The sequence below is a fragment of the Corythoichthys intestinalis genome, chromosome 2, assembly GCF_030265065.1.
Source record: "Corythoichthys intestinalis isolate RoL2023-P3 chromosome 2, ASM3026506v1, whole genome shotgun sequence".
NCBI lineage: Eukaryota > Metazoa > Chordata > Actinopteri > Syngnathiformes > Syngnathidae > Corythoichthys > Corythoichthys intestinalis.
The window spans coordinates 34641788-34667193 of NC_080396.1; the positions used below are offsets into that span (position 1 = coordinate 34641788).

General features: G+C 38.5%; 1 protein-coding gene across 4 annotated transcripts in view; it reads left to right on the forward strand.

Annotated features, from left to right (window-relative positions):
- tmcc1a (transmembrane and coiled-coil domain family 1a) overlaps nucleotides 1–25406 on the forward strand; it is a 73076-nt gene that overhangs the window by 28939 nt on the left and 18731 nt on the right. Inside the window, exon 1 of one of the 4 annotated variants that reach the window (XM_057821263.1) lies at nucleotides 13477–14806. The exons of the other annotated variants lie outside the window; for them this stretch is intronic. Coding sequence (XP_057677246.1) covers nucleotides 14732–14806 — 75 coding nt within the window. The 5' untranslated portion in view covers nucleotides 13477–14731. Of the gene's footprint in view, nucleotides 1–13476; nucleotides 14807–25406 lie in introns of those variants that run through there. 4 annotated transcript variants of the gene reach the window in all.

A 25406-nucleotide genomic window follows, 5' to 3' on the forward strand; every position in this document is an offset into this window, starting at 1 on the left:
TATTCGTTGCAGCCAAGTCGGCAACAATACATTGGTGGGCATTGTTGTACATATTTGTAAGACAGTCTCTGTTAAATATGTACGAATGGGGATAACGTAACACAAACCCAAAATGCTGCCACACCACGGATCCGTACAACGTTGAAACAGACTAGCCGCCTCTGTGTTTACTCACGAGCAATGGTCCTCGTGTGCCACGGCTCCAGCACTTCAGGCAGTTTGGGGGAGGAGTGGAGCGGGAGCTGCGAACGGGGAGGAGCCTTCACATAGCTTTATTTACAAGCAAAAATGCGCCGGACGTTATAGCGAGAAAGACGACAAAAGAAGTTCGGAAAATACATTTTGGAAGCTTTTTCAATTGGATCGAATGTCTTTGCGTATTGAATCAAAAAGAGTGTATCGAACGGTTCAATATAAATCCAAGTATTGTTGCATCCTTAATAGAGTGAAATGTCACAGTTAGCTCATCCCAGGGGTCACATTAACCGAATATTTTCCGTCGTTGACCGTTTTTTTTAAACGGTGACGGAAAAAACTGAAGTCCATCTGTCATTTTGACAGGTTGCAATTCACACCCCAGACCACAGGGTGGCGAGTGAGCATATTAATTAGCTATTGTCTCTCTTGATGCATGACGTTGTTGGCCTCACTTGGAAAAAAAGTCAAGGCAACTGAGTGTCCGAAGTTTCTTCAAAAAGCCCCAAAACGACGATGGTGTTGATAAAAGAGGTGAAAAAAAGAGTGTGGCCGCAGAGCGCGGATTCAGCCTCCAGAACAACATCAAAACGGCAATGAGAAGTCGTCTGTCCGAGGCAAAAGTCCAAAACCTCATGAAAATAGCCTCTGCAGCAATCCCAGTTGAGACATTTGATTATGCACAAGCGGGCACGCAATTCAAGTCCATGCGCACCACGAGGAAGGTGTGAGACTGCGTTCTGGCCACAGGAGGTGAACTGTTAATTTCATTGTTCCATATGTAGCCTACCTACTGGGGCCACAGTCAGCTGTTTTTGCCACTGAGGAGAAAAAGTTACATATTCATCTGCTTGATGTGTAATGGCACGGTGTGGATTCTCTGTTAAGCTTGTTCGGACAGAATATTAATTAAAAATGAATGAAAAATAAATACTATTGAATATGTCATTATTATCATTTTAAAAATTTAAGTGACGGGTAAAAATAGATTATGACCAGATTTTCATGACCCTGTCAGTCAAAATGACAGACAACGAAAATGTGTAGCGCAACCTCTGGCTCATCCATACATTTACTCAATCTTTAGTTGAATTAAGCCACAGATAGTATATATTCTTTGCACTTCATCTACACACTTATTATTAAAGTGTAACTCAGTTTCGAAATGGCAAGTTTCCAACAAATGTCGTTGTTGGTACTGGGGGGTATCTAGTGTTTATGTGCCATAAAATACTTATTTACTGTGATTGAAATGAAGCGCCCATGAGCTGAATACATGCTTGTGATATTCAACACAATTAGCTGCTGTTTAATAGATTGATGGTGCCCTTCCTATTTACGTAGAGCACAGTGTTATGTTACAGCAATCTGTATGTCGGAAATTGTTTTGTGAATGCAAAGACCATGATATCCTCCTGAAAAGGCACCTTGTGAAATATTTTTTAAAATTAGAGGGGAGGTCTTTCCCTAAGAAAAGATCTCCAAATGCCCACTCATCTTTTGTCTGATCTCCTCACTCACCTTACTTTGATTTCAAGCTTGCCGGAACCAGTGTTGCAACACTTACTTTGAAACAGTTACGGTCATTAATCAGATGCTGAGCCTTAAAATCTTGAGTTACTTAAATCAATTAGATGACACAATGACCTGTTTCGACTGTCTTGACCTATTTATGGATCTTCAGGGCTTGTCATTTGATTGCATATCAACATGCTTGAAGACACTTCAGTATTTTGTACATTTCCACATGTACACAAGCTTACTCTCTGAAGGTTATACTTACAAATTTTCACAGCCATCCAGCCAGTACAGTGTACTGAGTGAGTTTACATAGGTAAGGGGTTATCTTCAAATGTGCAAAGGTCGATCAGTCTGTTGATCAGGATAGCATGAAAATACATATACTGGGTTCCACATCTGCCTCACAGTTCTGAGGTTTCGGTTTAGTTCTCATCATAAGCCTTCCTGTGTTGGGTTTGCATAGTCTCAAACATAGCTCAATAAAGTCAAAATGAATGGGTGAGCAAACTATCAAATCTTCTTAATACACATTGCTCTGAGGTCACAAGCACACAGTCGAAGCCTTGTCCAGTCAGCTATAGTTTCGTTTTACTTGGAACACACACATCAAGCGATATAGTCACTCGAGGCTGTTGAAGTCATTGTGGTGTTCAAGCAGCAGAATCATGTGCTTGCCAACCATAAACTTCGATCAAATTGTGTGCGCATGCATGTGTCTTTAGTGTTTTCTTGACATCAATTCTGAGAATGCTGTACAGCACGTGTATTTAACACAAATGGATAAAATTGCAGATAGAGAACCATTTTTGGGCAAAAGTTCCAGAAGATCATGATGTCTTTTCATTGTGACATACATTTACGGTAATTTGTCGAGTATAATACATTCTCGTGTATATTACTCCCCTTTGTTCTAGGAATAAGGTAAAAAAAAAAAAAAAAAAATGGTACGAGAAAAAAATCAAATTAAAAAAATGATCCAAGACTATTGACAAAATACCTCGTCATTTAGAAACATCTTTTGACGAGGAGAAAGAAAGTACAAATCAAGCAGCAAGGTTTTTGTATTACATAAAAATGATTTTATAGGAAGTCAAAATACAAGACCCCAAAAGTAAACATATGTATAGCCTAAATATAAGAATGGAGAGAAAGAAATGAGGGAAAAATAATTTTTAAAAAATGCACATAGATAAGAAAAACCCCCAGCTGATGACAAATTCCCAGCTATGAAATGGATGGCATGACTAAGGCACAGACGGGAAAGCTGTAGACGTGTGTAAATGCTTGCACGGACAATGAACGGTGGGACAAAATCTTTAGCGATGAGCAAGAACCTCAATTGAAGACCGTTTCATATGCTAATCTGGTGCTGGATGAGGGAATGTAGCTCTGTTCCTCAGATGCTATTAATAAACTTGTGAACCGTCATGACCTCTCAAACTCTTAGTCATTAATCTCAATCATTTAGGTCATCAAGAAAAGACAATGTATGTCATATTCAAAAGATGACTCACAAAGTTACGTTTTAGGGTTGCACTCAAATTGAATTTCTCATATTTAACTCATTGGCTGCCGTTGATGGAGCGAAATTTACAATCTGTTCCTCATTTGAAGTGGATGATCTGTCAGCGAATGATTCACATCGAGCCCTCCCACTTGAAATGGATTGGACATCTACCAGTGACACTCGTTTAAATTCACTGCAGAAGGATGAAAACGGCATGCAAAAAACAAAATTGGGCACATATCCTAAAGATGTGCTTGAGAATGCTTTTGTAAGCAGGCCCATCATAAGTGTTGAGGAAACAGCTTTTAAATTGCCCAAAATTGCTCATTTTTTGTCTGGTTTTACCATACAGCGATACAGATATCAGCTGCAAAATGTAAATACCTGTCACAGTAGGGTGATGCTAACAATTTTCCATAAATGATCAGAATGAGGGTCATTAGTCTGTTTACTTGAATAAAGTATGGTTGCTTAAGACTTTTGAAAGAGAAAACAAGTCTCATGGTTTTGGCCATTTTTTTGTCCTGGTTTTTATGTCCTTGAATATCTTCAAACTTGAAATGTGGGTATTTGGCTAGATTCCAAATTGTCTTTTTAATCTTTGGACTGAACAAAAAGCTAAAAGGAAAATGATCTTTTCTTTATCATAATATACTGTACATTGTTCAACATCGGAAAACACTTGTTAAGGTCAATGCCCCCCCACCCAGCCTTGTATTCTCTGTAACAAGGTCAGCTAGCCATCCTTATGTAGAAGCAAGGGAACAAAAATGAATGATTTCTATTCATAAATCTTAGCCTGATGTTTGACCTACTAATTAAAGCAGATGAATTCAACAAAACGTTTTAATCACAATTCTTCTGTGGGTGAAGAGTCCGTGTTAAAGTTGATTGCCCGGATTATGCCTCATGAACGCAGCGTACATGTCAGCAATAAGTTACTTGCGGTCATCCTTTGTGTTGTTATTTCGGGCCCGCAGCTGCTTCTTCCTCTTCCAGCTCAAGTGTGAGACGACATACACGTGTTGTACATATCCGTGCTGTTTTCACAGCCTCTCCAGGCTTGCCACATATTGGCCCCCTCAGGATGTCAGGTTCAACTTTGACATGCGTGTCACTGGCCTCTAGTTCACTCATTCCCTGCTAACTTGGGAAATTATTCAATTTTGACTCGAAACTTGATTCATTCCATTAACATTACTTTAATCTGTAATTGATCATGTAAGGAGCATATTTTATGCATTTTATTATTTATGTTATGTATATGACGAGATGCCTTGAGTTGTAGCCCTTCTTGGTCGAGTAAAAATGTCATACTCATAGTGTATCCCAATGCTTTATCTAGCCAAGATACCCTAACTAAAACAAACCACCAAACAAGTGTCTCAAAATGTGAGACTGTAATAATATTAGTAATAATGTTATAATTAGTGTTGTTATTAACGGCGTTAGAATATAACGGCGTTACTAACGGCGTTATTTTCTTCAGTAGTGAGTAATCTAATTAATTAATTTTCTCATCTTGGCAACGCCTTTACCGTTACTGAGGAGGGAAAGGCGTGCGTTACCATGCGTTCCTATGTTGGTTGACTGACGCGAGAAAAGTCTGAGAAAGAAGGACTCACGGTGACGAGAGAGCAGAGCAGGAGAGGGGAGGAGGCAAGGGAGAGTGACGCCGTTGCAAACGCGATGCTACTATGCTAGGTGGCTCCAATAATACCTGACTGTAGCCGATAGCCTACAAACTACGCCCACATGATGCTACGGTAAATATCACATATATACAAAACTAGATGCAAATGACACACGGCGGCATTAGCAACATGTATAAAGAACTAGATGCGTTAGGAAACAGCCGCCATCTTAAAGCAGTAGACTTCTCAGAAAGGCTCTGTTGTAGAGAACCTTCCTAGCGAACCTAAGTAACTTTTTATCTAAAATGCTCCTAAATTGGCAAAACTTAACTTAAATCTATCTTTAATTGATGAAACAGTTTTAAAACTTACACGTCGAAAGTAGACAGAAGGAAACTAATGCAATAACAGGAGCAATTTTAACACCTTTAAGGGTTGATTCACATTCACAACATTAAATGACTTCCACACATAGCAAAGGTTACTTTCTAGTTATCGCAATATCCGCAATACCCCTGTGTCTAGTTAAGTTTAGGGTAAAGAATTGGGCTAGAGCCAATTGTCCCAAAAACCCTTTAAACTTGACATTTTGTGAACTTTTTTTTGGTTTTTTTTGGGGTTTTTTTTTTTTTTTTTTTTTTTTAAACATGAAAATTATCACCAGTTACTTTGCAAAGTAAGTAATTACTCTTACATTCAGGTAACTGAGTTACTAACGGAATTACTTTTTGGAAGAAGTAATTTGTAACTGTAATTAATTTCTTTTTCAAAGTAAGATTAAGAACAATTGTTATAATATTAAAATTTTAAAAATGTATGTAAGTGTAACCCGTCAGTTCGAGTTGGAACTCCCTTACTGGCATTGTGGTTCATATGCAACCCCCCCCCCCCCCCCAAAAAAAAAAAGCCAGTTTCATGTTCGTGAACAAAATACTACAAGTGAGCCTGTTAGTGAAGTTCGAGTTCTGCATTATAGAGGCAAAATGCTGAATTTGCATTTGAAATGTTATGAATGTGCCTAAATGTCAGAGACGGTCCCATTATTTTATTGAATAATCAGAGCCGGTGAGGCATAAAATGAATGACCACAAAATAGAATTCCATTGCCGAGCGACGATAACAACTTTCTACTGGTACTAAGTCTTTCCTGCTTATCTTTTCTCTTTTTATAAAATTGACTAAATTTCCAGACTTCCATATAGCACCAATTTCCCACTTTCTCACTCGGGTCAGAACTGAATAGGGCCAGCCTAAATAATCAGGCTTGGCAAAAAACAAAACAAAACAAAAAACAAGTGGGATTGGTTGTTCTAGATTGTTCACTCTCCCTCTAGATACCGGCCAACGCAGTGCGTGGTGCTCGAGGGACCCATGCCCAGACCAACTCAGCATTTTGGTCCAGCTCCCTTCCTGCTTTGACATTACATAACCACAGTGGACGGAGTAGAACCAAATTCCCCTCCACCAAACAACAAAAACGATAAAAAATGTGTTTACTTGGCGCAACCTTTTTTGTATTACATTCTAATTTTTGATTCCATCTCATATCCTACTTCGAAACACTGAATAAAGCTGTCACTGTTTTGCTACTAAAAGCCTTAACATCCAACCTCCACAACCGCGCCCATGCACACTTCATCATTTGGATTCACAAGAATACGACAGAAGAAAATATAGTTAGCTGTAAAGAATAAAAACTTATAAGATTTATGTGCACGTTTCTGCTAACTCATCTTTAAACCTCCTAATGAATGGGCTTCAGACTTTTGGGAATGGCAGGAGGACATTTCTAGAAAATGCTCAAACCATATTGCTTCATGATGTGACTGGAAAGTTAGTTTTTGATACACTTCACTGGGTTGCATAGTCAAGATAAAGTTTTAATTTTCCAGCTTGTAGATACAGTGAGAAGCAGAAGTATTTGTACCCCTTGTGATTTTGCAAGTTCACCCTTTCAGCAAATAGGTAGACTAGATGCATTCCACTTAGAGAAATAATCAAAACAAAACAAAAACTTCGAAACTCACATTGTATGATTTTTCAATAATTTATTTGTAATTTACTGGGGTTCATAAGTATTTATACCCATGAGAAAATCAGTGCTAATATTTAGTGCAGAAGCATTTGTTTGCAATTACAGAGGTCAGTCGCAGAACACGAAGTTTCAGCTCCATCCATAGATTTTTTATTGGATTGAGGTCTGGCGATTGGCTAGGCCACTCCCGAACCTTGATATGTTTTTTTGCAGCAACTCCTTGGTCAGCTTGGTTGTGTGCTTCGGATCATTGTCATGTTGGAAGAGCCAGCCATGACTCATCTTCATGTCTGACTGAAAGGAAGGAGGTTGTGGCTCAAAGTCTGACGATTCATTTCACCATTCATCCTCTGCTTTTTACAGTACAGTCATCCTCTCGCCTTTGCCAAAAAGCAGCTCCAAAGCATGAGGTTTCCACCCTCATACTTCACAGTGGGGAGGTGTTCTTGGGATTGTACTCATTCTTCTTTTTCCTCTCCACACAACGAGTAAAGTTTGCACCAAAAAGTTCTACTTTGGTCTCATCTGACTACATTACTTTCTCCAATGACCCCTCTGCATCACTAAGATGGTCCCTGGGAAACTTCAGACGGGAACTTCACATGTACTGGCTTCAACAGGGGAACCTTCTGAGCAATGCATGATTTTAAACCATTGCACTGTAATGTTCTACTGACAGTAGCCTTTGAAACTGTGCATCCAGCTGTTTTCAGGTGATTGACCAGCTCCTGCCGTGTAGTTCTTGGCTGAGCCCTCACTTTTCTCATCATATGTAATGCCCCACGAGGAGAGATTTTACATGGAGCCCCAGTCAGTGGTATATTATCAGCCATGTTTAGCCTTTTCCATTTTCTAACAGTTGCTGCAACTGTTGATTTATTCTCACGAAGCTGCTTTCCAATTATCCCATAGCTTTTTTCCAGCTTTGTGGAGCTCAACAGTTTTTTCTCTGGTGTCTTTCGAAAGCTCTCTGGTCTTGCCCAAGGTAGCAGTTGGATTTCGACTGACTGTGGGGTGCACAGATGACAATATTGAGCTCAAGCGGGTGGTGGGTGGGTGGTTACTCATGGGCAGTGTTGTCACAGATTACATGAAAAAGTAATTTAATTACTGATTACTGATTACGCCTCAAAAAAGTAATCTAGTTACTTTACTGATTACTTCATTATCAAAGTAAGTTACTTATCTTAGTAACTAAGTAATCTATCAGTTACTTTTTACCCATTTTTCTCCCTTTGCCGCCTCAACATAAGAATGACAACAGAAAAATGTCATCATGTAATTGACTTTCCGATGATTGAATTTAAAGGGGAATATCAGAATTTCGCGCTAGCTTAGCCTTTCCGGAGCCCTAAAACTAACAAATATCTGACAAACTGCTTGGAATTTGTTGAAATCAACTCCACCAACCAATTAAACCCTGCTAAGTCTTAAGATTAAGCCTAATGTCAAAACTTATGAATTTCAGGTTATGGTTAACAGCATATCAGTGCCATTGTAAACAATGCAAACTGACTGCACAAAATTGCAAAGGTGGTGGCAAGCGTGGCTGCGCGTGCACCACCCGGAAATACTCCTCTCAACACACACGTGGTCAATTTGGCCACAAAACGTGGCGGCAACTAAGCACTTTACACTCAATCGGACTTACAACAAATCCCACAGATGCTAAATGAACACATCACCTCACGGCATAAATGTGCAACACGCATATGATTTAAACAAAGCTTGCCATCTTGGAGCGATGACTGCCCGTCGTTGCTACGGCAAAGCTACGAAACGGCCGCGCGTGTAGGGGGTCCAACCTTTTGCTGATACCCTCCAGAATGAAGGAAAAATACCTTCATTCATGGATATCCACAGATCAGCATTCCCTCGCAACGTCTCAACGCTCTGCGCGAATGTCCACACGCCTCAGTCCCACAACAAGTGACACGAGATCAAAACAGGAACTAGCTAAGAGGTTGTCATGGAAACACGTACTGGGAACCTTTTAGTTTAGCATTTTCTATTCAAAATGCTCTTCGTACATGACTACAATATTCTTCATTCTACATACGTTATGAGGCAATGAAAAAATAGTAACGCAGAGACACTAAGGAAATTAACTTTAATCAGATTACTGGTGTAGAAAAATGAACGCATTAGATTACTCGTTACTGAAAAAAGTAATCAGATTACAGTAACACGTTACTAACTAACGCATTACTGACAACACTGCTCATGGGGTAAAGATGGACTGTTTTTTAAGGTAGACTGACAACTCTTTCAGTGTCATAATTATCGCTGATTCTCAGGGGTACAAATACTTATGAACCCCAGTAAATTACAAATAAATTATTTTATATAAATATACGATGTGATTTCTTGATTTGTTTAGACTATCTCTATGAGTGGAAATGCATCTATGATTGAAATCTCAGACCTCTAGCTATTTTCTAAGTGGGTGAACTTGCAAAATCACAAGGGGTGCTCCTTACTATATATTCAGTGACATGCAACGTAACAGCCTATGTTCACCTGCTTGGTGTGTCTTGAGGTCATCGTAAGGTCAGAGTGTCAGTACAAAGTCAGGTTTCTGTTTTTCACTCACACTGAGTAAGGAAGAAAGCTTATTCATGAACCACATTACTAATTCTGAATTAGTACTAAAAGCCATTTGTGTCAAGATCTGGCATTTAACTCTGATTATGTGGATAAAATAAATTCTCACACGCTATCTAGGCAACCTAAATAATATTTCGTACAATGTTTCCTGATTTTTTTTTTTTTTATCTTCCTGACTGTCCCAATCAGTTGACTTTGTTCACCCTGGACTGCTCACCTGTCTGTGCTAGGCGTTTTATCCTATAGAATGGATCATATTTAATGTGGTGAATTTCTGCTGTCAACATTTTGTATTTTCTGTTCGATTATGACTTTTGATAAGAACCTGAATACCCTCTTGGGAATTTGTGCCTGTGCATTCACTATGCTATTCTGAGTATGTTATTAAACTAGGCAGCATTTAAAGAAGCCCTGAGTCATCCTGGAAATTTGAGTATCCCTTGACTTACAGGAAGTTCTGGAACACATTGCCTCCATGCAGCACCTGCCGTGTCGCTTGGCAAAAAATATTTGGAATTCGCCCATCTCCGAAAGGCGAAGGGCCATAGCTTTTGAGTTCTCCTAATTAATGAGAATTGTACGATTTTATTTGTGCAATGTTCTGTTCATTTATTTATTAATCTTCCAAAATCCTAACACCTCACATCTTGTGCTGTTGTTAACTTTACTGGTTTTGAGGATACAAATAGCCACATGTGCACTTGACAATATCGTTCATATTGACTGAGGCGGTTAGCACGTCTGCCTGACAGTTCTGAGATCAAGTGTCGAATCCGGGCTTTGGCCTTCTTGTGTGGTGTATTAATGTTCTCCCCTTGCCTGCGTTTTCTTCAAGTACACTGGTTTCCCCCCGTATACCAAAGATATGCATGTTAGGCTGATTGAACACTCTAAATTATTTGTAGGTATGAGTGTGTGTGTGAATAGTTGTCTCTTTATGCCCTGCAATTAGTTGGCAACCAATTCAGGATGTACCTCGCTTCCTGCCCATAGTTAGCTGGGATAGGCTCCGGCACCCAGGTGACTCTCGTGAGGATAAGCAGCAGTGAAGATGAATAAATAAAAGAATGAATATTGATTGATTTTGTAGTTGCACGGTATATTGCATTGTACCGTATTGGCCCGAATATAAGACGGCCCTGATTATGAGTAGACCCTCTCTTTTTCAATGCTCAAGTTTGAAAAAAGACTTTTTGAACTCCAAATTTTTATGCCGAAAATAATTACAGTACAGCCGGAAAAAAAATGATTATAACAATATATTTGAGAGAAAAAGTGTGTTATTTTGCCTCTTTCAAATCTTAGTATCTGAAAATTTAAATATGTAAACTAAAGTGCAATCACATTCGTAAGTGAATGGCTTCTGGTTTTTGAAATGTAAATAAACCAATCTATTGTGATAAAACAACAAAATTGCAATAACTGCATTAACCACCAAAGTGAAGTCTAACTGTAACTGTAGTCTTGAAACAAATCTGAATAAGGAAAAACATTGCAATAAAATAATGCAAACTGGTTTAACTAAAAAGAGTAGCTGAGATCTATCATGACAGAACATTGCTTCAATGATATCTGGCGCCATCTAGCGTCGTGAATGGGGAGAGTAGCTGAGATCTGTCATGACAGAACACCGCTTCAATGATATCTGGCGCCATCTAGCATCGTGAATGGGTATAATGTCAAGACCGCGAATATAAGACGACTCCCTATTTTCACCGTCTTATATTCGGGCCAATACGGTATTTTATTTTGTATTGTATTTTGCATTAGGAATTGTTGCGTTTTTGTGTTCCTGAGTATCAAACCTTCACACTGACCTGCGCACTTGCACATTCTCCATGCGACTGGAGCTCGTTCTTATATAAGCAGCCTTTTCCCTAAATCCTTCCTTGCCCTGGTATCCCTGAACTGATTCTGCCTGCTCATTAAGGCCTGCATTCATTCTCCACTCGGCCCCCACGCTGGGGTTGTCCTCGTGCTGCCTAACACTCCACGATTTTCCTCGCTTGATGATGTGTATGTTTTGGTTCAAGTTAGTCTCTGAGTTTTGCTTCAACATGAAGACATATTAGCCATTGGCTACGTTGTTACTTTAAAAGTCATGGAAATGTAAGCAAATGTACACATTTTCATCTCTAAATATATTAGTGCTGCAACGATTAATCGATTAACTCGAGTATTCGATTAGAAAAAAATATTTGAATTCAATTTTGTTGCTTCGAGTATTCGTTTAACCCTTTAACACCGAAAGTGTCGGCAGCGACGCTTTTACGTATATCGTCTTTCAAGCTTCGTCACGCTGTAATTACGTCACCCACGTGCTGCTGGTTGGTCTCGTTTGAAAGTGCGGAAGTTGATGTCCACACCAGTTTTTATTTGAAGTCAATCGGCCAAGAAAAACGGGAGATAATGTCATTTGAGTTTTCTAGTTTTATTGCACTCATAAATGTGCATTAAAATGCTGCATGGACTATGTATCCATCTCCATATTTCTTGTCTTTTTTCAAAACCGAAAGCAGCACAAAAGACTACATATCCCAAGAGGCGTTGTGATGTCAAGAAGGACGAACCGAATGTGATCATTTTTAATACATTTCCGAGTGAGGCGTCAACTATTGAAGGGAGGCATGCGAAGCAAGCAACGGCCGGTGTTCGTACACCGGTTGGTTTGAATAAGCGACTTTGAAACGTGCAGAATGAATCTAAAACTACATTTAGCGCAAGCTAATGCATTATTTAACTAACTCAAGGAAGAAGATGAGCCGTATTTGTCATTGTTTTCTTGGGATGAGTCGGCGTCTCGGCGAGTAGAAGTGATAGCAGCGCGCAAAGCCGCAAACGACAAAAGAGTAGGCTGTGTGACGTTGTGTGTGACGCAGCTCTGTGACCTGTTCAAGAAGAAGCTTTATTGAGTGCACAAAAAAAAAAACTTTATTGGGTCGAATGCCTGAAAATTTTGAATTGAACTGAACTACTTGTCAATATTTCTTAAAATACTTTTTTCCCCAAAGTTATATATATATTTTTTTCTTCACTATAATCTTTTCAATTTTTATGTAGATGTGTGTTCGAGAAGCTTGATTGCATGTACGTATATACTTTTGACAAAGTGATGGGTACAACACCTAACTTCACACAGAGATATCCTCCAAACCCTTTTTGTGTTAGATCATATATATAATTTTTCTCTCTCACTATTTTGCACAGTATATAACCTGTTTTGACCATAGTATGTGTAAAGGCCAAAAACGCCTATGACCATACCTGCTGTTTGTGTTGAATTGTCAAACATAAAACTATTCAATCTTATTTTTTTCTATTGAATGTTTATCCTAACAAGTTGAATAAATATTGTCAAGCTTCAAAACGGTTGGTCGAGCATGTTTGGTTGTCATTGGCACATCAACATTACAAATTTTGAAAAAAGATTTCAGGATTTTTTTGTCTTTTTGGGTCCAAAATGTGGATTATAATTGGTCAGTGAAGAAAACAACAGTTTGGACATGAAGTTCAAGGTGTCATGAAAAAAGGGACCCAACTTGGCCATTGTAAACAATTTTTTCTTTGAAATATAAAGGCAACATCAAATGCAAGCAAATTCGGCCAAAATAAGCTTAGGTGTTAAAGGGTTAATTAAAGTGGCGTTGTAATTGTTTGTTTTGAAAGTGTTTGCATTTAGTTTTATTGGTAAGGGTGGATACACTGCCCTCTAGTCTGCCTCTTTTTACATGGCTGAATCCAACTGCTCCCTGTTAAGACCAATGTAAGATAAGTTTTTGTTTGAGCTAATGTTTTTTTAATTCATTCTTAATTTAGTTTATAGGTATATCTAGCCGTTTTTTTGTGGATATATGTGTCTGAATCATTTGTTGGAGCATTGTTAAAAAAAAAAATTTTTTTTTTTTAAAAACTAAACTAGCATCTTATAGCATTTAAGCTAGCGGACTTTTTCTGTGTAAGCTGGCCAATTGTTCTTTTGTTGTACATAGATGTTCATTTAAAAAAAAAAAAATTACGCCGTTTGAGGCTTAGCTCAGGTATTTTAAATGTTCATGTTCCTTATCCAATTACTCGATTAATCGAAAAAACTAGTCCATCGATTAAACGACTACTAAAATATTCGATAGCTGCAGCCCTAAAATATAAGTATGTATAAATGCGGGGTTTTTTTTCCCAAGTAGATCAGCTCAAACTCTACAGTTTTGATTTTGAGACGATTGAGTCCACTTGAATATGTCATACACGCAAAATAAAAAAATAAATAATAAATAAATACATTTTGTACATATGAGTTCAGAGCATCTTTAAAAAGTAAAACCTATATCCAGAAATAATTCACAGACTCCTTTTTAGAATGGTGGCATTCTAATGGTGACGCCAAACAAGGTTTTGAATGTCTGCCTTGTAATCACTGCACACTTTCTAGAGTGTGATCTGCACTTTTCCTTCCACCCTTTTGTAGTTTTCAAGCTCAGGTTCAGTTTTGCCAGTTGGTCAGCAGAAACCCCCGGTCGGGGTCAGCAGAAGGTGCTTCATTAGTACAAAATCACTCAGGAAAACTTATTGGCTGTGACAATCAAACGTCAAGATCATTGAAAAGGAGGCGAGTGGAAGAGTTTCTCCCTTTCTTTCTGCCTAATCGGGCCACTGTTTTGTAGCTGAGCTGGCCCGGAATGTCCAGCCAAATAAAAGCCCCCCACTTGCGTTTTCACAACGGTTCCAAGCTCACTCGCTCACTCTGTCACCCTCACAGCAACAAGATGCGTGCTGCTTCTCTCCTTTCTCATTCATTGTCTTTCAGAAGATCTGATGTCTGGAGACTTTATCTGATTAAACACCAAGGAATCCACCGCTGAGCTGACCAATATTTGCTCTCCTCTCATCTGCTGGCCTGTGATGCAAGCTGTCTGTGGGAGCCTCGAAGTGCCTTTGTGTTTATTCCATGGACTTGTCCGAGTTGGAACTTGTGGAGCGGTTCCACACCATTTTAAGTCATGGTACATTGGATCGTAAAGTTCAGGGATATTCTGTCAATAGAAATCCAAAAAGGTTGCCACTTGTTTGTAGTCAAGAGGATTGTTTACACGCTGGGTTTTTCAGTCAGCTGGGCAACAAAGTGGCTCTTTCCAGAGTGAGTGTTTATGCTCAACCTACAGCTACGATCTTTGTCATTTCCAAAGGAAAGCCACCAAAATTGAGGCCAACCAGACAACTGTAATCCCAGGTGTGCGCATGTGTGTTCTTGTCATGGAGGTCATCCTCAGCCTGGTAACTGATGAGCACTCTCCGCCTCTGACCCCCACCAATGTGAGTCTGAATTGTCCATGTTGTCCGTTTTTAAGATCCTCATTTCCGGTTTAGCACATTCTCAAACTTAGAAGATTAGCTGCAATCATTTTAGCCTGACAACAAAGTTTTGTTTTGAGAATGTTATTCCATTTTTGCCACTGACGCTACGTCTATACTAAGACAGATACTTTTTTTGCCTTGTAATTCAGACAATATTTTATACCTGTCCTCACTACCTTTAAGGCACGTTTATAAAGGCCACGCTGCTTCAAGGGATGCTTGCGCAAAAAGGAGCAGCCTTGTGTGCAATGTCATCGTCCACGCGAGTCACCTCTGAGCTGGAAGCTTATAATTTTTGGCGTTTTTTTGATGTCTTCTCCGGACATATTCAAGCGTAAAATTTACAATCTCATTCAGTTGTAAAAAGAGGAGCAGGCAAGCCGCGTATGTACCATTCGCCTCCATTGTTTACAATGCCGTAATGTCACACAAAAAAATGGCGATGGCGTTGCTTCCGTTCCCCTGATTTTTACACGGGTATCCGTCGTTTAGCAAATTAGCTGGCTCTCTAGCCCGTGTAATAAAGTATCCGGCAAAGTGGAACATTAGTGTAGCCGACATGCTGTATAGTATAATAATTTAAACGCGTAAGGCCATTATCCGACCGAGTGTAGACGTGTAGAGTGAAATGCCTCCTAATCTGGCATCACGTGGAGTTGTGCAAGTTTCTATATCTAATGAATGGGATTCATTGTTGTTACCCCTTGGATCACCTCAAAGGGGGAAAAATGTATTCTATGTTGAAGAAATTTCTCAGGTGACTAGTTACTGAAAGATCTAAATTTGCATGTTGTGTGGGAACTAAGAGTTGTATAAAAAAATATAACCTCCTCATGCTTTAACCCCTCTATATATTAAATAGAATGAACCTTGTGTCAAAATTAGGCTTTTCTAACTATGTAGTATTTTTATTTAACATTTAGTGAGGATGCTGTGAATTGATTCCATCTGCCAGCTCACAAGTAACCACCTTGAATCAGGAACTTGAGGTCCCAGTCCTGTAATAATGTTGGAAATGGACGTGGTTGCCACCGCTTAATCCCCAAAGCGGGGTCAAAGCTCACGCTTGACCAATCAGGCAAGTGAAGTTCATTTGAGCTAAGATAATTGCTATGAAGGACAGCTGAAGGCCATCGATGAAGTCGAAGATACAAGTGGTATAAATTGAGATGACGTTCGCAAAGGCGGAATAACTGTTTGGATGTGGGTAGTCACATGTTTAGGTCTTTCCTTCAGTGAAGGCAGCAATAAAGGAAAATAGCAGAATAGTTGTATTAAAGCCAGTTGGGTCAAATAACATCTTGACGTGCAAATCTGCCGCTTTACTGAAATCACTGAAAGTTGACGCAGCATAAATGCTTAGCTAAATAGCAAGTTGCTGTACTGTGGATTTGCATTCATCTGATTCCAACGAATTATCATTAGCTGTGTATAAAAATAACTACTTACAATTTCATCCTGTGAAATGTTTGTCCAGAGCTTTTTACAAGAAGCACAATATTGTAAATCAAGCGTTATGTTGTTATCTACTAGCAATGTTCAGCAGAAGAATGGTTCAGATTGGAATTTTTGGTACGTGTGGTGTATGTATGGGGGTGTGGAAGTGTTTTGTAAGGATTGGTGTAGGCCACCTCCAGATGTTTCTGTCCAGTGTGTTTTATAATTTGTGATGAATAACCATGTTGGGTTGATAACACCTTGCTTCTAATCAGTTTTGTTAATAACGTTGTTAGAGTATAACGGCGTTTCTAACGGCGTTTTTTTCAGTAGTGAGTAATCTAATTAATTACTTTTTTGCTGAGGATATGAAGGGGCGCGCTACTACAGTTAGGTTGAATGAAGCGCAAGTTGTCTGATTTTGTCAAACATTCGCCTGCCTGCCCGCCTGCCTGCCCTGGAGAGTGCAGAGCAGGAGGGGGGAGGAGGGAAAGGGGTGGTGACCCATCGCAAACGGGATGATGATTGGCTAGTGGCTCAGAGTGTTAGCATAGCATTCTCAATCTCGGTAGCATTTAGCATGGCGAGTGCCATCTTAAACGCTCAGGCAACTTTGTTTTTTGTTTTTTTGTTTTTTTTGTACATACAGTTTGTGACATCCAGGTGGGTACAATTAATTGAAAATAAATGCACTGTTTTCCTGATGAGTGTGCATTATCATCACCAAGTTGTCCTTGTAGACGCTGCAATATTATTAATATATATATTTTTTTTATTTCCAAAAATAGTCACTTACCCTAAACTTTGAACTTGAATTACGTATCTATGGACCGTGTGTGATGTTTCAAAATCAAAACAACTAGAGCAAAGACAGGAGATTCAGAGCCTCACCTGCATATTGAATAATATATCTATATTAGGGCTGTCAAACGATTAAAATTTTTAATCGAGTTAATTACAGCTTAAAAATTAATTAATCGCAATTAATCGCAATTCGAACCATCTATAAAATATGCCATATTTTCTGTAAATTATATAGATATTCTGTAAAATAATTTATATACGGTACATAAGGACTGTAATGGGCATTTCACTCTACTGTCATTTAAATCTGTCTATGCTGTCCTCACTCCGAAGCGTCTACTTTTTCCAAAGCTAGACAGCTAGTGAACGACGCCTTAATAATCAGACTTCTTCCTTTTTCATTTGATTTATTAATAAAATGGCCTCAAACCACTGTCCTCATAAGACCGTCGTGAAACTACAGAAAAAAAGTACACAAGCATTGCATTAGCAACAACGTTAGCTTAGCACGCTATACAGGTCCACTAAACATAAACAAAAAGCGTCTCATACAAAAAATATAACATTTCGCTTACTAACATAATATGTACATTCTTTACAACAACCATACTTACGGACAAATCTTGTCCAAGGATCATATAAGCACAACATTACAACGTAGGCGTCAACCCGAGACGTCGTGCAGCCATATTGAACTGGCAAGAAAGCAATAAACCATGTCGCAAAGCGACCACAAGAGTTCGCTGTTAGACAGCACAAAAAACCTTGCTGTAAAACTTACCAAAAGGCAGAATACTGTCTGAGCGGGACATGTGCGTAAATTGCGTCAAATATTTTAACGTGATTAATTAAAAAAATTAATTACCGCGCGTTAACGTGATAATTTTGACAGCCCTAATCTATATATATTAGGGGTGTGAAAATGCACACAAGTCACGGTTTGGTGCGGTTTCATTACAACAGTAAAAACAAAAAAGGTTTTTTTCTCACAGCATTTGAAAATTAAAGTTTGTATACAGTTACTCTTAAATAAGTGAAATTTTAAAAAGTGTGGGTTTTTTTGTATGAAAAAAAATCAGTTCAATTCAATCAGGTAATATAAATATCTTTGAAAGAAATGAAAGATGTTATAGAATGTATAATGTAATGACCTGTAGAACATGGAAAGTAAAATCAGTTACTTTGATGAGTAACTAATTTCTCTTACAATGACATAACTGAGTTACTAACTCAATTAGTTTTTGGCAGAACAAATTTGTGACTAATGACTGTTTTAGAGTAAGATTAACAACACTGCAAGTCGGGCATCATATAACTTAATATGTAAAGCAACAATACAGGCAGGAGCTGTACAGAGAAATGTTTTGCAGAGCGATAAAATAAAAAAGTTGGAAATCATGTACACTCCATGGAATAACTTTTTTTGTGGTCTAGGGATTCACTGACATAAAAATATTTGCCTGAAACTGAAAATGAGGAAATCATGGCTTAAAACTGAAAGCTCTGCTGGTCTTTATTCGTCAGGCAGTTCACGTGCACTGGAGTTGCTCATTAGAGTAAACTATGATTGACAGATGTTTGTGTTTCATCTTGCCAGAGTCACGAACATCAAAATTATTGCATGCATCAATCATCATTTATGGATTTTTTTTTTTTTAATGGAATTTTATTATCATCATCGGTATCATTGACAATCATTGACAATTACAAAATGTGATATGATTTGCCCGAAGCAACCGAAGAAGACGACAAAGGCGGACGAGATGAAGCATATGCTTATCAGTTTCCCGTCCCCCATACAACTAAAGACGCACATTCAGGCATGGAACATCCATCAAAACTGTAAAATAACACAGTCAACAATCTGGGTTTAGTAACAAAGCGTCCAGTCAAGCAGCTCGATTAATTTTAGGGCATACAAGGTTATGACTCTGTCATGTCCCTGACATTTTTGCATCTGTTTGCCGTGGAACATTCTTTGTGGCTATGTGTGTGACATGTTATCACAGCTGGTGTGAGTAGCGACTCAAAATGCTTTTCTTATAAGTCTCCTAAGAGGATACATTGCTGAGGTGTACATGGTGGCAACAATTGGCGCACACAAGGTCACTGTAACAGTTTCATCAGACATGAATGTATGAGAAAATCAAACAACATGCTGTACTTATTTTATCCCAAGATTAATGTCTCCACAACGAAAACATGCTTATTATTCATTTTATACAGTATCTTTTCCATATACTCAGTATACTAGACATTTGAAACAGGAGCTCGGTAGACACAGCAGATAATTATGTTTTTACAATTGGGGATTAGGAGTTCAATTGTAATACATTCCAGGAGATCGTCAGTCATAATTGCAACACCCCTCCCCCCTTAGATGCCCAATAATTTTGTGTCATGTTATATCCGTGCAAATTAAAGTCAGAGCCTTTGTTGTCTTTAGTAGATAATCCGTAATGTGTTCAAGATCCTTGTAACTCCTTTAACTAGTTAAACTGTTGCTGTGGCAACTTGTGTGTAAGTGTTTGTAAGTAATCTCAGCAGCGTGAGCAGATTTGAGTGGACTCACTCGATGAAGCATCTTTTTTAAAAATAATTCGGTGGGACAGTAACATGTTTAAAACCTTTCATAATTACTACATTTGAAGTGCTTAAAAAACATTTATTAAAATATATATATAATTTAAAAAAAAACTTAACGAGTGAAAAAAACATGTTTATATATATCTCTTTCCAATGCTAAATCTGAATACATACATTCTACTATTACTTCGCGGCTTTTCACTTATCGCAGCGGGGATCACTGTACTTTCTCTGTTGCGGCGTATAAAACATATATGTTTTTGTATCTTTTGGCTATGTCATTGTATTTCTGGATTATTTTGTTACGCTTAAGCCCTTAAAAAGTAAAAATATACGTATATAAATTGGGCCTGAACGATATTGGAAAAATCTATCATTGCGATTTTTGGGAGTTTGCGATACATTGTGATATTATTATTGAGTGAGTCCACTCAAATTCACTCACACTTTGATGCTCACGCTGCCGAGAACAGCCTCTCACTTACACATTGAGTTACCACAGACTGGCCTACCGCTCGTGTAACAAGCTAAACAAAGATGAACAAATTTGTGCCTTTGATTGTTTAGCTACTGAGGCTTCGCTGGTCAGATCAAAGCTATAAACCTGTCAATCATCCCTAACTTGAAATGCCAAACGCAAGCTGCACTGCTTAGAAGGAAGGGAGGGTTAGAGGCTGTACGAGCATGTTTTTTTTTAATTAAAAACCCGATAATTTTCACCCAATTTCGATCCTCTGGAAAATGGCACGATCGGCCCAATTTCCGAACACGTGATTGGGTCGGGATATCCCTAGAAGCCACAGCTGCTCTGCGGCAGTCTAACTGAAGCAATTTACACCATCAGCCCTTCTGACTACCATCCGCCACTGGTTCTTGCACTACTTACACACAGGCCAGTTGGTTGAACTGTTTTGCCCAAGGACACAACAATAATATGCACAAGTGGGAGTTGGATTTGAACCACCAATCAATGGTTGACCCACTCAAACACCGGTATGCGCCACTATTGCCCAAGGACTATTGAGCACACCTAAATAAATTATGCAACCACGGAATTTCAAATAAATACCTCAATTCGGGTCGCATGGCTCAGTGGTAGAGTAGTCGTTCCCCAACCCAGAGGTTGTGAATTCGATTCTTGCTGAGCTTGTGATAGAATCCTTGAGCAAGGTACTGAGCCCCATGTTGATCCTGATACTGTGCCATCAGTAGGCGAATGAGGCTATAGTGTCAAAGCGCTTTGAGTGCCTTGAAGGTGGAAAGGCGCTTTACAAGTGTAACTCCATTTACCGTTTACCAATTGTACACACCGTCAACATTGAATATTTCCGCAAAGGAAAAGGTGATTTTAACTTTTAAATAAAACAATGTGTATCAAACAACGGGTAGGGGTGAAAGTGGTTAGAATTTCTTGTCGGAACTCCCCGACGTGAAGGCTGCCATGGAACAAGACATTTTATTTATTTATTTTATTTTTATTTTGGGAGGGGTCAAAACCCCTCAAATGCAACTGTTTTGGGCAGTTATTTCTATAACAAAACTGATTTTCATTCAAAATTGTATTTTTTCAATGATTTGCAAAATAAAAGTTAACAAAAACAGCTATAACCCCAACCTCCATCTCCTAATTTTTATTTTCCCTCATTTACTCACATACTAAATGCCAAATCTCAATTTTAACCACTTAACAACATAGGATGTACAGTATATTAAAATAGAAGATAATGTAAACATTTACTTTTTGTTGTTTTTTAATAATAAGGATATAAGTAACTTACATTAAGAAAAATAAGTACAAATGACTTATATTATGCAGAGTGAAATGGAATATATTTTGAAGATCGTGCAAACATTGACTTTTTTTTAAATCAAAGAAATGAATAACTAGCCTAACATAAATGAACAAATATAAGACCAAAGTGCACATTGACAGCTAAGATGTTCTGAACCTCCCCATCAAAGCAAATAAAACTAAATATGATAAATAAGCCTTAATAAGATCCATTTTCTGTTGCATTGCCCTTCTTTTTTTGCTGTTTCAGAAAACATGCACATTTGAACCAATCAGAGCTAACTATGTCTGGTGATCACATGTCAGTGTGTCAGCCAATTGAATGTATAAATGAGTCCAGGCGTTTTGCTTTGCTGCGTGCATCTGCAGGTTGACGTGACCCGTCGTCGTCAGACTCAGATAACTGCAGCAGCTGGGGAAACCTCCATGCTGTCCGTGGAATAAAATAAAAAATAAATATCGGTGGAAACGGATTACGCTACACAAGCACTTTATTATGCTTGTTGTTAACACTTGTTTATGTAAATCTGATGTTGGTAGATTGTTTTCTTCTTGGAGATGAAATGCATGTGTGGCAGCTTTGTATATATATATTTTTTTACATAGTGTTATTACAAACAAAGAGCAAGCTTTAACAAAATTACAGGAAGAACTGGAATGAGTGCTGGTCCTTCCACTGATATCAGCTGACCGTATTACACTGATGGTGCCAACGTGTTCAGGTCACCGGGCCTTTCTTATCACAGCGACTTGTACTTCTATCTCCACCTAAAGGCCTCAACTAACTTGCTCTTTGCCCTTCTTATCTGGCATATTACTTCTCTCAGAAGGCATACACAGCAAAAATTAATCTTAAAAAAATAAAAATAAAAAAGAAGAATATATTATAATTAAGAAAATAATACTGATTGAACAGGATACATTAAACAAAGCTCACATAAAAAAGGTTAGTACACTCTTACAGTGTCATTTTACAGCCAAGTAACGCCGTACTTTGCAAAGTAACACTTATATAACGCGAGTCCCAGATGTAGGGTTTGACTAGGGATGGGAATTGATAGGATTTTTACGATTCCGATTCCATTATCGATATTGCTTAACGATTCGATTCTTTATCGATTCTCTTATCGATTCTAATTTGGGGAAAAAGAAGAACAAACGTTTTGATTGGCATCGAGTTTGTTTAATCAGAAGTCACAACCTTACAAACAACAAGGTCAAAAAAGGCCCAAAGCCTCAATATTAACTGTGGCAATAGGTGGCAAAGCCTCAATATTAACTGTGGCAATAGGTGGCAAATGCACAAGAATGTGTAACATTTTACTGTAAATGTTCCAATAGAAATAAAAAATATTGGTATATATTGGTAAATAGGTCGTTGGTCTGCCGTTGGCAATATGTGTTATACTTGCAGGGGTCCCCAAACTTTTTCCTGTGATGGCCACATAACTTTTCCCTTCTGTGATGAGGGGCCGGGGTCAGTTTGTAACAGAAAAAGTGTGACAATTGCAGGAGTGTCTAAATGTAAAAAATTATTGTTTTTCAGAAAGCCACAATCAAATAACCCTTTCTGGATTCCTCACGGAACAAAAGTAAATAAAATAAAAACAATAATGTAATATAATAATAATAAATAATAATAACACTATTAATCAAATAGATAATAACCAAATAACCCTCTCTGAGTTCTTCAAAGAAAAACGCCAGAAAATAAATAACACTATTGAGAAAAAAAAAAAAAATTCAAAACTCTCTCTGGTATTGTTCAGGGGGCCAGACCAAATGCGGGGTGGGCCGTATCCGGCCCGCGGGCCGTAGTTTGGAGACCCCTGTTAGTGTATTATTTACCAGTATATTGAAATGCATGCCTTTTAGTTTTTATGGTGCTTTCACGCTCAAGTGGGGGTGCTCACGTGAAGAAGAGCACGCTTACACGCGAAGAAGAAATGCCGCATCCAAGCGAGTGAGCGAGTTAGTGAGAGAGGGAAGCACTGCTACGACCCTACGTTCTTTGTTAATGTTTGTAAAATATCTACAGAGGCAACGCCTGTATGTATCATCTTTTGTGTTGTTGTTGTGTGTTTCCACTCGCGATCGGACACTTAAATCCAGTTGTGTAGTGGTTTGAACGATGTGCTAATGCTAGCGAACGAATGCTAACTGTTTTGTTATTACTGTATTAGCAGCTAATCATCACTGATTTACGTTGATGCAAACCTGTTTGTTATTGGGGACGAAATTGATTTGTTTCATTTCCAATTTTAGTTTCACTCTTCAAGTGATGGTTGAATAAAGTCAGCAAATTATACCAACGTCTCCTGTATCGTCATTTTGGAGTTTATCTAGCTGTATAGCTGTCTTGGTGAGGACATTGCAGTCTATTCCCTCCCGATGCAGTTATCTACACCTTCCCTCCTGATGCAGTTATCTCCACCTTGCAATGACTGCAAGTCGTTTTGTTGTAATTTTTCCTCGTGAAGTGAAGAGACACTTTCGAGCGTTTGAACCTACGTGCTGTCATTGTTATGTTTACAGCTGCAATGCTCGTGCTAAACCATCGTAACCTTTCATTTTTACCCTCTTTCCTGGTGAAGTGTAGCCAAACTTTGGGCGGGTGGTTCTTGGCGCCATGCTAGTTTAATGCGTCTGGACAACAAGACAGTCACGACGCAATATGCGTCTGTAGGAATCGTTAAAGGGATCGTTAAGGCTTTTTCATTGTGATGTCGAGGCCTCGAAACACTGGGAACCGGTTGGGAATTGGAATCGGATTTCGATTCCCATCCCGAGGTTTGACTGTATTACTACTTTTGTTTCTTTGTTGTAATATTTTGATTTTTTGACTGTAAGACCTGGGGTGTTGTTTTCCTGACTTTTTTTTTTTTTCTTGGTAATGATTTAATTATTTGAGTCGGACTTTATTTGTGTTACATCTTTTTTCTTGTAATATTACAACTTTAGGATTATTGTGGAACCCCGCATGTTCGCGGGATCAACCTAAGGATAATTTTTTTGGTAATGATTTCAATTATTTCAGTCGGACTTTATTTGTGTTACATCTTTTTTCTTGTAATATTACAACTTTAGGATTATAGTGGAACCCCACAAATTCGTGGGACCAACCTGAGGGAAAGACTTTAACCCTCTTAGGAACCATGGTCACTACAGTGGGCATATATTCAAAAGTTATCATTAGCTTGCCTCATTTACTGCATGCTCAGGTCACAGTACTTTATCACAATATGCAATTTTTTTAGAAAGACTAGTATATGTGATGTGATAGCTATTAAAAGAGGGAAGGTGATATTGAAAACCCCTATAGTAGACAATAGACGTTCAATCCATTTTAACCAGGATTGCCTGAAAGCGATCATTCGAAGAAAAAAAAAATGAAGCTTTCAATTAATTATTATTATCTAAAATGATTTGTACAGTATTTTTAATTGCCCATCGCTAAAGACATGCAGGCACCACTAATATAGTACTATAATTGGATGCCAAAGGGGCAATAAAATAATGTCCCACAGGCCACACATTTGAGAGTTTGAGTGGGAACCTCTTGGTACCTCACGATACGATACGATTTGCGATACAAAGCTCACGATAACAATCTGACGATGTAACGATTCAACGATTATCGATACATTGGTCAGGAAATCATTCTAGAATTTTCTACAAACAACTAATAAACAGAAAAACAAGTTTCTGCTGTAAATTGGAATGAGTTTATCACAAGTAGACGTCCAATCCATTTGAACTGGGAGGGTGGCAGGGAATGAACGAATTTGCTGCCATCCCTCCCACTTCAAACGGATTGAACGTCTAGGGCCGTCAGTGGCAGCCAATGCCAGGCAATGAGGTAATTTTGGACCATTTAAGGTCATTTACCTGTTGATTTTGGGGTATATTATGGGTCAATTCCTGTTTATTTTGAGTTAC